This window comes from Oncorhynchus keta, chromosome 34, assembly GCF_023373465.1.
Source record: "Oncorhynchus keta strain PuntledgeMale-10-30-2019 chromosome 34, Oket_V2, whole genome shotgun sequence".
NCBI classification, from domain to species: Eukaryota; Metazoa; Chordata; class Actinopteri; order Salmoniformes; family Salmonidae; genus Oncorhynchus; species Oncorhynchus keta.
The window spans coordinates 39,770,976-39,783,138 of record NC_068454.1 but is presented as its reverse complement, the minus strand read 5'-3'; the positions used below and the strand labels follow the sequence as shown (position 1 = coordinate 39,783,138).

At 43.6% G+C, this 12,163-nt stretch overlaps 1 protein-coding gene across 7 annotated transcripts in view; it reads left to right on the top strand.

Moving 5' to 3' along the window:
• The window catches only part of LOC118367119 (protein TANC1-like), a 266,705-nt gene that overhangs the window by 119,216 nt on the left and 135,326 nt on the right, over positions 1 to 12,163 (top strand). For all 7 annotated transcript variants that reach the window (XM_052493856.1, XM_035750185.2, XM_035750184.2 and 4 more), the window contains one exon: positions 5,099 to 5,206. In XM_052493856.1, coding sequence (XP_052349816.1) covers positions 5,099 to 5,206 — 108 coding nt within the window. The remainder of the gene's footprint in view (positions 1 to 5,098; positions 5,207 to 12,163) is intronic.

The following is a 12,163-nucleotide window of genomic DNA, read 5'->3' as shown; positions in this document are numbered from 1 at the left end:
GTCAGAATGTTAAAATGAGGTGAAATCAAGTGTGCTTGAATGAAGTGAATGCATTTAGTGGGTTTGTGATTATTCTGAGATGTTGACCTCGACTCATTAAGTCTACTATTTAAAACAGCCGTGCCTCTGTCTTGTCTCTTCCCTCTAGCTAATTGGCTCTGTGTGACTCCTGGCTAATAGGTTGAGCCTGACCGTCCACAGATGAATGGACTCTTATGCAGACTATTACTTCCTCATTCAAGAAGCTGACTTGGCCAGGTCCGTCCTGCTGGAGGCCAGCCACAGACTGATTAGATGCATTCAGATTTCAGCTCACATGTGGTTCAGTTGAAAGAGATCCAGACTAGATGATGCTTTTCAGAAACATCTGTCTTCCTGGCATTGTATAACATTAGTTCCAGGCAGCGTCCATGCTCACTCACTGGATTGGTCATGTGCCTGTTTGGGTGCTCATTTTTATGTGCAATTTTTCACTCTAAAGATTAGGATTTTCCACTATGATAAATATAATAGCCCTAATTTACTTCTATAGTTTTATCAATTCTATTGACATAGACGGCGGAATGATTTTTTGACAGGGGGTGCAGGATTCTTTTTGCCCGATTTAGATATGTTTGTGCTTATAATTTCCAATTTTTTAGTAGTCAATACACACCTTCTCTTCTGTCATTAGGTATATATGTTGCCCCTAGAAGATTAACCCTTGCTCACCAGAATAATGTCAGAAATCGATAAAATGAATAGTTCAATCTAGTTGACATCGGTAAAGTTCTCTATCATCTCGGTTTCTTTCACAGAGCAAAGGCGTTTAGGGACCAGAAAAAACCTGGAAAGATTTTCTGTGCAAAATTTCCAAATTACCTCAGTTTCACCGGTTGTAAGGAGGTACGCTACTATCAGTGTTTATGATGCTATTAAAGAGCTCTGTACAGACAGTATCTAACTGCACATTCAAATTCTCTAAAGATGCATAAAGAAATAAATCATATTTCTCTACTCCTGTTCCCGAGTAAAAATGTTGCCTACATTTGGTGTATCACTTTACTGCAAGAAATGCTTAATTCTGCAGGAGTTAACATTAAGGCTATATAAGAGGTTATAGACCTACAGTCAGTGTCCAGATTTCTGTTTCCATTTAACCCATCTGAACAGTATGCTACAGTTCCCTTGATGTGCCAAAGGCCTATTTGAAGTCCCCATCTTGTGACTGTCGAACAGTAGCCTACTTTTCTGACGCTCCCTTCTCTTTATTTTCAACTCTCCATTTCTCTTATTGAATAAACACTGATTGTCATTTTTGCCTCCGTGGATCGACATTAACTTTTACGGGCTGTTTCCAAAACCATTTGGCGAGTGGTGTGTAGACTATTTGGCACGTAAAGCTTAATTAGGCTTACACACTAATGTCAGGTAACCTAAAATAATCCAAGAAAAACCTCAATGTAGCCTACAGATATAAATTGAACAACAATGATATACTTATGAATTTTTTAAAGGTATTGTTTTCTCTTTCTCCAACCAGCCCACAACCCCCCCGCCCTTCATCCACACAATGACTCTAAACCTGCCCATCCCGCGGACACACTACATTACCAAACATCTCATTCCAAAATCCTGGGCATTAATATTGACTTTGTCCTCCCTTTGCTGATATAACAGCCTCCACTCTCCTGGGAAGGCGTTCTACTACTTGTTGGAACATTGCTGCGGGGACTTGCTTCCATTCAGCCACAGTAGCATTAGTAAGGTCGGGGCACTGATGTTGTGCGATTAGGCCTGGCTTGCAGTCGACGTTCCAATTCATCCCAAAGGTGTTCGATGGGGCTGATGTCAGGGCTCTGCAGAACAGTCAAGTTCTTACACACCAATCTAGACAAACAATTTCTGTATTGACCTCGCTTTGTGCATGGGGGCATTGTCATGCTGAAATAGGAAAGGGCCTTCCCCGAAATGTTGCCTCAAAATTGGAAGTACAGAATCGTCTAGAATATCATTATATGCTGTAGCGTTAAGATGACCTTCACTGGAACTAAGGGGCCTAGCACAAACCATGAAAAACAGACCCAGACAATTATTTATCCTCCACCAAACTTTACAGTTGGCACTATGCATTGGGGCAGGTAGCGTTCTCCTGGCATCCTCCAAACCCAGATTTGTCCATTGGACTACCAGATAGTGAAGCGTGATTCATCACTCCAGAAAATGCCTTTCCACTGCTCCAGAGTCCAATGGCGCAAGCTTTACACCACTCCAGCCAAAGCTTGGCATTGCACATGGTGATCTTAGGCTTGTGTGCGGCTGCTCGGCCATGGAAACCCATTTCATGAAGCTCCAGATGAACCGTTCTTGTGCTAATGTTGCTTCCAGAGACAGTTTGGAACTCAGTAGTTAGTGTTGCAATCGAGGACAGACAAATTTGATTTATTTATTTATTTACATTTTTTGGTACTTTTTACCCCTTTTTCTCCTGATATCCAATTGCTAGTTACAGTCTTGTCCCATCACTGCAACTCCCGTACGGACTTGGGAGAGGCGAAGGTTGAGAGCCGTGTGTCCTCTGAAACACGTCTCCGCCAAGCCACACTGCTTCTTGACACAGTGCTCTCTTAACCCGGCAGCCAGCCACACCAATGTGTCGGAGGAAACACCGTACAGCTGGCGACCGAAGTCAGCGTGCACAAGGAGTCGCTAATGCGTGATGGGACAAGGACATCCCTGCCGGCCAAACCCTCCCCTAACCCGGACAATGCTGGGCCAATTGTGTGCCGCATCATGGGTCTCCCAGTCGCGGCCGTCTGTGACACTGCCTGGGATCAAATCCGGGTCTGTAGTGACGCCTCTAGCACTGCGATGCAGTGCCTGGGACCGCTACACCACTCGGGAGGCCAAGACACAACTTTTACACGCTTCAGCACTCTGCGGTCCCTTTCTGTGAGCTTGTGTGGCCTACCACTTCGCGGATGAGCCATTGTTGCTCCGAGGCATTTCAACTTCGCAATAACATTGCTTACTTTTGACCAGAGCAGAAATCTGATGAATTGACTTGTTGGAAAGGTGGCATCCTACGACAGTGCCACGTTGAAAGTCACTGAGCTCTTCAGTAAGGCCATTCTACTGCCAATGTTTGTCTTTGGAGATTGCATGGCTGTGTGCTCGATTTGATACACCAGTCAGCAACAGGTGTCTACATACTTTTGTATATATAGTGTATAACCGCGGGGACTACGGGTTGTAAGTCAACCGCGCATCACTACCTTGTAGCCCTGGCTACGCTCTATGCATTTCAAGTCCTAAATCCATAGGTGGCAGTATGAATCAAGCTAAATCTGCGTGGTGGTTACTGGTGGTTGGTTCCTGTGCCATTAACATGGCTGGCTGCTGGCTGGAACAGTATCTGAGGACAAGATCACACCTGGGGGATGCGGGATGGTTTCACAGCAGCATAGCACAGTGCTGGCCAGCCCAATGTTCAACCTGAGTCAGAGGGAGGGAGAGCTAGCATGCACACACATGCACAACACAACACACACACACACACAGAGGGGGTGGGGTTGGGGGGGTGGATGATGCGGTAATGACAAAAGACAATCTCTCTCTCCCCATCTAATCTTTTTGTTATGGCTGGGGTTACACATGCAGTCATCTGATTAGAGAACACTAGAGGAGAACTAGATTGGGTTACAGTAGGTCAATGTGAGAGAAAGTGGAGAGGGAAGGAAGGCATACTGTTCTTATGGATTTGCAATGTCCATTTACTTCCTGGTATTTGATGTTTTTCCCCCACTGCTTTTTGGTCAGATTGATTGCTCCCACAGTTTTTATTTATTTACCAACCAGGATTGCTGTCTTCGTGTTGTAGTGATACTTAGGTATTGTTACTGCATTAAATTATGCATTACATTTTGGGTGTGTAGGCCTGTACTATATTAGCTGTGATGAATGTATGGATGCTCTTAGGCATACATTGTGTACTTACAATGTGTAAACATCTCTCATGGCCCATCATGCTGTCTTTTCATGGCTGTGAGAGGCAGTCTGTGTGTGAAAGGATAGTTGTTCAAATATGTCCTTTGATAGCTCTGTTGTTTCAGGGAGAATAGAATAGCAGGAAAACACTTTTTGAGTGGCATGGCCCTGCACTGTGCCCCTGGAGCAGAGGTATGAGTGGGGACACACACAGGCATGCAGGGACACACACAGGCATGCACGCACACACACACACTAAAGTTGCTAGAGATTGATGGTTCCGGCGGTGCCAGTGCGTCAGCGTTTGGGATCATAACAACAGCCAGGGAATAGTGCTGCATCCCAAATGTCACCCTGTACTGTGTACTGACCAGGGCCCTTAGGGCTCAAAAGTAGTGCCCTATGTAGGGAATAGGGTTCCATTCGGGATGCACACAGTGTTCTGCTCAGCACTGGGATTTGCTGCTTCTATTCCTGTCAGTCAGCGAGGAAATGCACACTAATCTCAGTCATCCTCACCAAGGGGACAGAACAGAAACCCTCATGAAGATCCTTAGCTTCTGTCTTAGAAACAACACCTGATTTTTTAAACCACGCCAAAGTAGCACCCTTAACTTAACTCAGAGGCACACCACATACAAGCGCATAGCAGTACCCTACTGGTATGTGCTCTCTCTCTCTCTCTCTCTCTCTCTCTCTCTCTCTCTCTCTCTCTCTCTCTCTCTCTCTCTCTCTCTCTCTCTCTCTCTCTCTGTCTGTCTGTCTGTCTGTCTGTCTGTCTGTCTGTCTGTCTGTCTGTCTGTCTGTCTGTCTGTCTGTCTGTCTGTCTGTCTGTCTGTCTGTCTGTCTGTCTCTTAACTCACTCACTCAGACTGAGATACACACACATATGCATTCCCCTGAACTGGCTGTTGTGTGTGTTACTGCTGGGTGTCTCTGCAGGCGGATCTTTCTCTCTCAGGGCTGTCAGACAGAGCAGAGCAGCTATCAGCACAGGGAGCTATTCTCTCCCTCTCTCTTTCGCTGTTTCTCCTGAGCCTGTCCCGCTAGGACACTCATCATCTCTCAAACCCCATCTGGAAAAAGTTAATCCAGCAAGAACTCTCTCTCTCTCGCTGCACTCTGACTGCAGGTCCAATCAGGAAGCCCAAGTATGTGGAGGGCCCTCGTGTTCCTGGAGACGCCATTATCTCAGAGCTGAGGAAGGTGGCTGATAGCAAGACAGAGTCCTCTCACAATGGTGAGTGTACTGTGTTTGTGTTTCTATGGGGTTTGTTGGGGTTTGGCTGTGATAGTTTTACAGTTTTATTTGTCGTATGTACAGGATACACATGGTACACACCGTTCAACAAAACTTGCAGGTTCCATCTCGACAAAAAAACAAAAAAAAAACAAGCAATTTAAAAACAACATCATTAATCATCATGAGTAGATCGACGGTCAAGAGACAGAAGGTTGAGAACGTTCATGGCTTGAGTGAGGTCACCATAGGGAGGAGGTGGTCAAGGGGAGAGCCAGGAGGAGACAGGCAGCACGTTTTCATCACCGTGTCTCGCCATCCACGCCGTCAGTGGCTTCGCAGTAGGACTCAGTCAGATGACGTCAGAGTTCTGTACTAGCCTATGGGCTAGTAGCTAGCTAGCTACTCATCACCACTACCAAAATGTAGCACCCACTTGGGTGATATTACTGCAGTCACGAGGCGCCAGAAAGCACACCACACTTTAATTGTAATTCAGGAGTGTCCTTATAACTGGTTATTTGTCATCGCTGTACAACTTTGTATTCAGACAGTTGGCATACCTGTAATCGAATAAAAACGTTGCATGGTAGCATAAAAAGGGAGAACCATGCACAGTAGTGATCATTTTGATTAACCTATTACAGATTTTTGGAAAATGTATTTGCATACTAAATTAACAAAATAGTAAAAACATGATTTATTATCAGATTTTCTAAACCTTTAAATTAAATTTAGAATAGAACAATAGGAAATTACTATGGAAAAATAATATTACTTAGATTTTATTACTTTATTATTTTTCATTCCTTTTAAAGTCATCATCTCATCTCTGCTCAGGCAGTAGCAGCCAGCCAGACAGACCCATCTAACGTTATCTCTGTGCTCCTCATACTGTACTTTTTTTTGTCATTCTATTTAGTTGGATTAGCGTGCTAAAGTATGCTGCAGAGCTGTCTGAAAATCATTTGACTAGTTCTTCAAAGTAGATAAGGCATACCTTCACAAACTGTCTCTATCTCTCTCGCCGTTGTGTTGTGTACATTCCTCTCTCATTCGGGTCTATGCGGTCTGTGTGTATCTAACCTAACATACCCGGCATAAAAGTCTTAGCCGGTAAAAACAGGTGCAATGGATTATGGCCATTGTAATTAACTACCACGTTGCTGTGCTGAACTAGGTTGAATATTTACTTGATGAAAACTACAACTCCCTTCAGCTCAGCGTCCCACATAGTTCTTGACTTGATTTCTCTCGTGAATTATTTGAGTTCTCTCTAGTGTCTAGAGAAATGGTGCGTTGGGCTCACACAAAGAAATAAGTACAATTAATTCAAGTAATTGAACAGATATAGGTCAATTAGTTGTTTAATAACCAAAACCAAAAAAAACAAATGTTGCTTAATGAATCGCTCAGCACTAATGTTGATTGCATGAATCTTAAACGTACTGATTGATTGAATGACTTCTAATTAATTTGTTATTAGATTCAATTATCACTTTATTATCACTTTACCCATCTTTAAAATCTATCTTTAAAATAACACTTGACACTTGGTGTCAAGTGTCAATCATAGAGATTGCCATTGAGGGCTTCCACCATTTAAAAGTAGTTAACTGGGTAGGGATTCCTATGGGCTGGGAGTGATCAGCCAATGATCAGAGAGAATTGTCTTCTTCAAATTGGGTGGCCTATGGTTTTCAAACCAAAGGGAATATCCAGGAACAAAGACCAAGATTTATACCAGGGCATTGGTCCCAAGATCCAGTGAATTGAGACCACGACACGTTAAACACCGAATTTAAGATCAAGAGTGCATGGGCCCTTCTTCAGTTTTAAGAAGCAGTAGAGTACAAGTAGAGTACAATTGATTACTGTAGAGCACAGCTCTACATGTTTAATTTATTTGTAAAAATGTGTATAAACATAATTCCACTTTGACATTATTGGGTATTGTGTGTATGCCAGTACATACATTTGCATCTTTGCTCAAATGCATGTAATGCCTGACAATATTCCAGAAATGTATGGCTATGACATCTAGTCTATGGGTTGGCCAAAGTGGTTCCTAATTCGCTTCCATAAATTACTCTTTACGTATTGATCAATGGAGAACATTTCTTCGCCACCAAGCAAAAGCTTTGGCAGTGATATAATTTAAATTGTGATGGTGAGTAAAAAAACTAAACTTTAGATTTCAACTAATTTTAACATCCTATCATAAAGAGCGCATGTTCACCTTGATAACAAACACGTTTCCCATTTCAAGAGGTAAAATTTTTTATATTCTATAGTAAGTGCCGTTTTTCAGCGTAATTAAATTATGAGCATTAGGCTGTTTTTATTTATTTATTTGATTTAGATTTAAACCAAAACTTTAGAGCCTGGTCAAAAATAGTGCTCTAAATAGGAAATGAGGTGCAATTTGGGCTGAGTCTCAGAGTGAGCAGCTTACTTAAGGTGCACAGGCTCGTAACACGGTCCTTTTTTTGAATGTTGGGGGGGATCAAGTACAGTCAGTCCCGGACTCCTTGTCATCAAACAAAGCCCAATATAACCTTCCCTGAGTTTACACCTCCACCCTCCTCAGAGTACCGTACATTTCCCTCATGTTTTACCCCTCCAGCCCAATTCCCCCTGGCTGGCCTTTCACAGTGGGCTTGCTGACCCCAGAACCCCTCCAGCTCCTCATCCCCCAGCACTCTGCCACCAACACGTGTTTACAGGAGTGGGCTGGCCCAGCGTTGTCTTAACCCTGCGTGTGCTACAGCCTGTGTATACAGAGACGCTCAGTGCAGCACTCCCCTCTAGGGTTTCAGCTCTGTGCCAAAATGGGATTTTCACGCAATGGAAATTCTACATGACTGTGGCAGATCTGGAGGCCTCCGGACATCTCTGCTGTAGCCTTACTACTCCTCCAGGCAATGGGGATTCTTAACCATCTGACTGACCTGGTGGAAAGGGATGCGACCCAAATGGCACCATGTTCCCTATGTAGTGCACTACTTTTAACCAGAGACATGGGCCCTGGTCAAAAGTAGTGTACTAAGTAGGGAAACAATGGTGCCATTTGGAACGCATGTAAAGTTAACCCGAACAGCAGGGGAAAATGACAAGTCGAGCCGTAGTACACATCTCAGCGCTTGTAGGGACTGTGGAGGGAGCTTTTTCTGGGCATGTTCTGTGTCAGGGGCTGCTAATGCATGCAGTGTGTACTTCTACCAGCCAGCCTCCCATACTTCTTACGCCTCATCTAGAGCACTTACCATAAAAAGAGGAATTTGGACTGCCGAGAAATAACACTGCCATGAGGAATTAGTCAACATATTTCAGTAATGGCAGACAATCATGTAGAATAAATCATGTACAATTAGGCACTTTATAAGAACTCTGTAATGAGGCCTAATTGGTACGGCTCAGCTGTCGTGAGGCCCAGGTGCACACACACACACTGCTATAGAGTTTCACCTCTCATTCTGAACTCTACACAGACTCCAGTGAGATCACACTCCTCTTTGAATGTCCTTTAAAGTTGTGTGACTTGAAATGTACTTGGGGATGTGTGCTTGTTTCAACCATCGTTCATCCACTCTCATGTCAACAATGAGGTTGTGTTAGTTCTGTGGGAGTCTCACTGACAGACAACTACACTGACTGACACGCATATTTGGTTGGTTCTGAGAGGTTATGCTAATCATGTGACCACCAGGGTTCAATTAAGAGGGTTTGCAACATCGTCAGTGTAACTGTGGAATGCTGTCAGAGAGGATCGGAATGTCGGAATGGGAATGAGTGGAATTTCCATCTGAAGTTTGCAGCATGAGAACTGTGTGACATTTAGACCAGGATCAACAGCGCAGCAGCTCAGACAAGTTGTGAAGAGCCTTTTTTTCTTCTGAACGATATCTCCTTTCCAAGGAGATTTACAAGGTTTCACAGCAATGCCAATGGATGGATAATGAAAGAGAGAAAGAGGGAGTTAATGAGAGAGACTACTGGGTGACTGAAGAGAACGGACAGTAGTGATGGGGGGGAAAAAGTCGATGCAATTACATATCTTTATATATTTTTTGACGATATATCTTATTGTGTCATTTTGATAGGGAACCAATTTGTTTTCAGCACTTTTATTTCCATGACTGATCAAAACTAGTTGTCATGGCTCTCTCTTGTCCCTTTGAGGCAGACATATAGTGAGCAATATGTTTGGAACAACGAAACGCAATAAAATCACAGTATATAATCACAATACATATAGAATTGTGATAATTGCAATATATATTGTATTGGTACCTAAGTATTGTGATAATATTGTATTGTGAGGTGCCTGGCAATTCCCAGCCCTAGGGGCTTTGTAGGGGGGTTGAATGGTTTGTCTATATGCTGGATGTCACAGGAAATGCTGGATGTCTTTTTAAGATAACAATTTCAGTCTTTTATGTTGTATTTAATGGATACCACAAATCAGGCACATGGTTTCTGTCCTCCATTTGTTTTTTTGTTGGGCTTTAAAATGGTCTTTCCTTGGAGGATGGGGTTGGGTCTAAGAAAATAAATGTGTGTCTGGACTGGAGTGAAGGCAAGTGTCTGTCATGCATTTTGCGTGTGTGTGTATGAAACAGAAAGACAGCAGTGGTCACAGACCTCGAGGTATTTCTCTGTCAATCAGGTCTGAACCATAGCTCTCGGTCTCTCTCTGTTCTCTGTTGTCTCTCTGTTCCTCTTTCTCTCTCTGTTCTCATGCTCTATCTCCATCCCCTCTGCCTTTTCTTTCACTCTTACTAAATCAGGGATTTGAAAAAGTGGCTGAAACATTTCATGTCCGTGTTTCTTGCGACATTCATGCACTTTTGGATCTATCGGCAACCTCAAGAGGTTAATTCGTTGTGGATTTGGATGGAACTAATTGATCGTCTACAGTAAACATTTGCTGTATCTAGGGCTGTTGCAGTGACCGTATTACCGCCACACCATCAGTCTTGAGTCATGACAGTAACATTCTACATGACCGTTGAGTCACGGTAATCTCCTCTTATGCACTCTGGACATGCCTTTGTAGTATGCAACTCGCTAACGACCATCAGGTTGCTAATGGCCTGGTACTCAGGGCTCTGTTGTCCCTGTACCTACTCTGACAGCAATGCAAATGCAATGGAAAATCACATCAAATCCGTATCATCAAAACCGTATCGTTATTTTAAAACTCAACTCACGGTGCACAATCTATTTGAAGAAAGAAGTTGAGTGGAAAACATGGTCATTGTGGATGTTGTTTCAAAGCCGAAAACAGCTAAATGGACAGTGCTTCCTATGGTGATGATTAATTCAACACACCAATCCACATGTTGTTACGTTACAGCCTTGTTCTAAAATTGCTTAAATACATTTTATTCCCTCATCCGTCTACACCATAAAGACAAAGCGAAAGTAGGTTTTTAGAATTCTTTGCAATGTACACTACCATTCAAAAGTTTGGTGTCACTTAGAAATATCCTTGTGTGTTTTTTGTGGTATCCAATTGTTAGTAGTTACTATCTTGTCTCATCGCTACCACTCCCGTACGGGCTCGGGAGAGACGAAGGTCAAAAGCCATGCATCCTCCGAAACACAACCAAGCCGCAATGCTTCCTAGCGCACATCCAACCCGGAAGCCAGCCGCACCAATGTGTTGGAGGAAACACCATGCACCTGGTGAGCATGCAGTGCGCCTGGCCCACCACAGGAGTCGCTGGTGTGTGATGAGACAAGGATATCCCTACCGGCCAAACCCCCTCCCTAACCCGGACGACGCTAGGCCAATTGTGCGTCGCCTCACGGACTTCCCGGTTGTGGCCGGCTGCAACAGAGCTTGTGCGCGAACCCAGAGTCTCTGATGGCACTACAGTGCCCTAGACCACTGCACCACCCAGGAGGCCCTTGAAATGTCCTTGTTTTTGTTTGTTTTTTACACTATTTTTTGTCCATTAAAATAACATAAAATTGATCAGAAATACACTGTACACATTGTTAATGTTGTAAGTGACTATTGTAGCTGGAAACGGCAGCTTTTGTTTTGGAATATCTACATAGGCGTACAGAGGCCCATTATCAGCAACCATCACTACAGTTTTCCAATTGCATGTTGTGTTAGCTAATCCAAGTTTATCATTTTAAAAGGCTAATTGATACCAGAATAGAAAGAGGAGTGGGAGGCTCCGGTGCACACCTGAGCAGGAGGACAAGTACATTAGAGTGTCTAGTTTGAGAAACAGATGCCTCACAAGTCCTCAACTGGCAGCTTCATTAAATAGTACCTGCAAAAACCAGTCTCAATGTCAACAGTGAAGAGGCGACTCCAGGATGCTGGCCTTCTAGGCAGAGTCGCCTCTTCACTGTTGACGTTGAGACTGGTGTTTTGCAGCTCACTCTCCAGATCCCAATCACCTGAATTCTGATCACCTGTTCGCACACATGTATGTCATTTACACACACTATTTAGTTCAGTTCTTTGCACCCCATCATTGTGAGGTATTGTTTGTTTTGGTACACATTCTAGTCGGAGCTCTGTTTATTTCCATATTGTGTATTGTAGTTTTTGGCCATCCTCACTAACAACTTTTTTTGCCTATTCCCTGCCAGTAATTTTGCCTATCAGATTTCCTGTCATCAGCCTCTTGCCTGATCTCCCGGAAAACCTTATTAGCCTTTTCCCTGCCTGTACTGTTACCTTTTTGGAGTCCCTGTGTATGACCTTCTGCCTGCCCCTGGACCCAGCTACCTGCCTCCTCCTGTGGTCCTTTACAAATAAACACCTGCTGCGCTTGAAACCAGCACTCTGTCTCCCATCATACTCATTACAAATGTACTTGTCCTCTTGCTCAGTTGTGCACGGGGGCATCCCACTCCTCTTTCTATTCTGGTTAGAGACAGTTGGCGCTGTTCAGTGAAGGGAGTAAAAAGCAACTGATTTAAGATGTC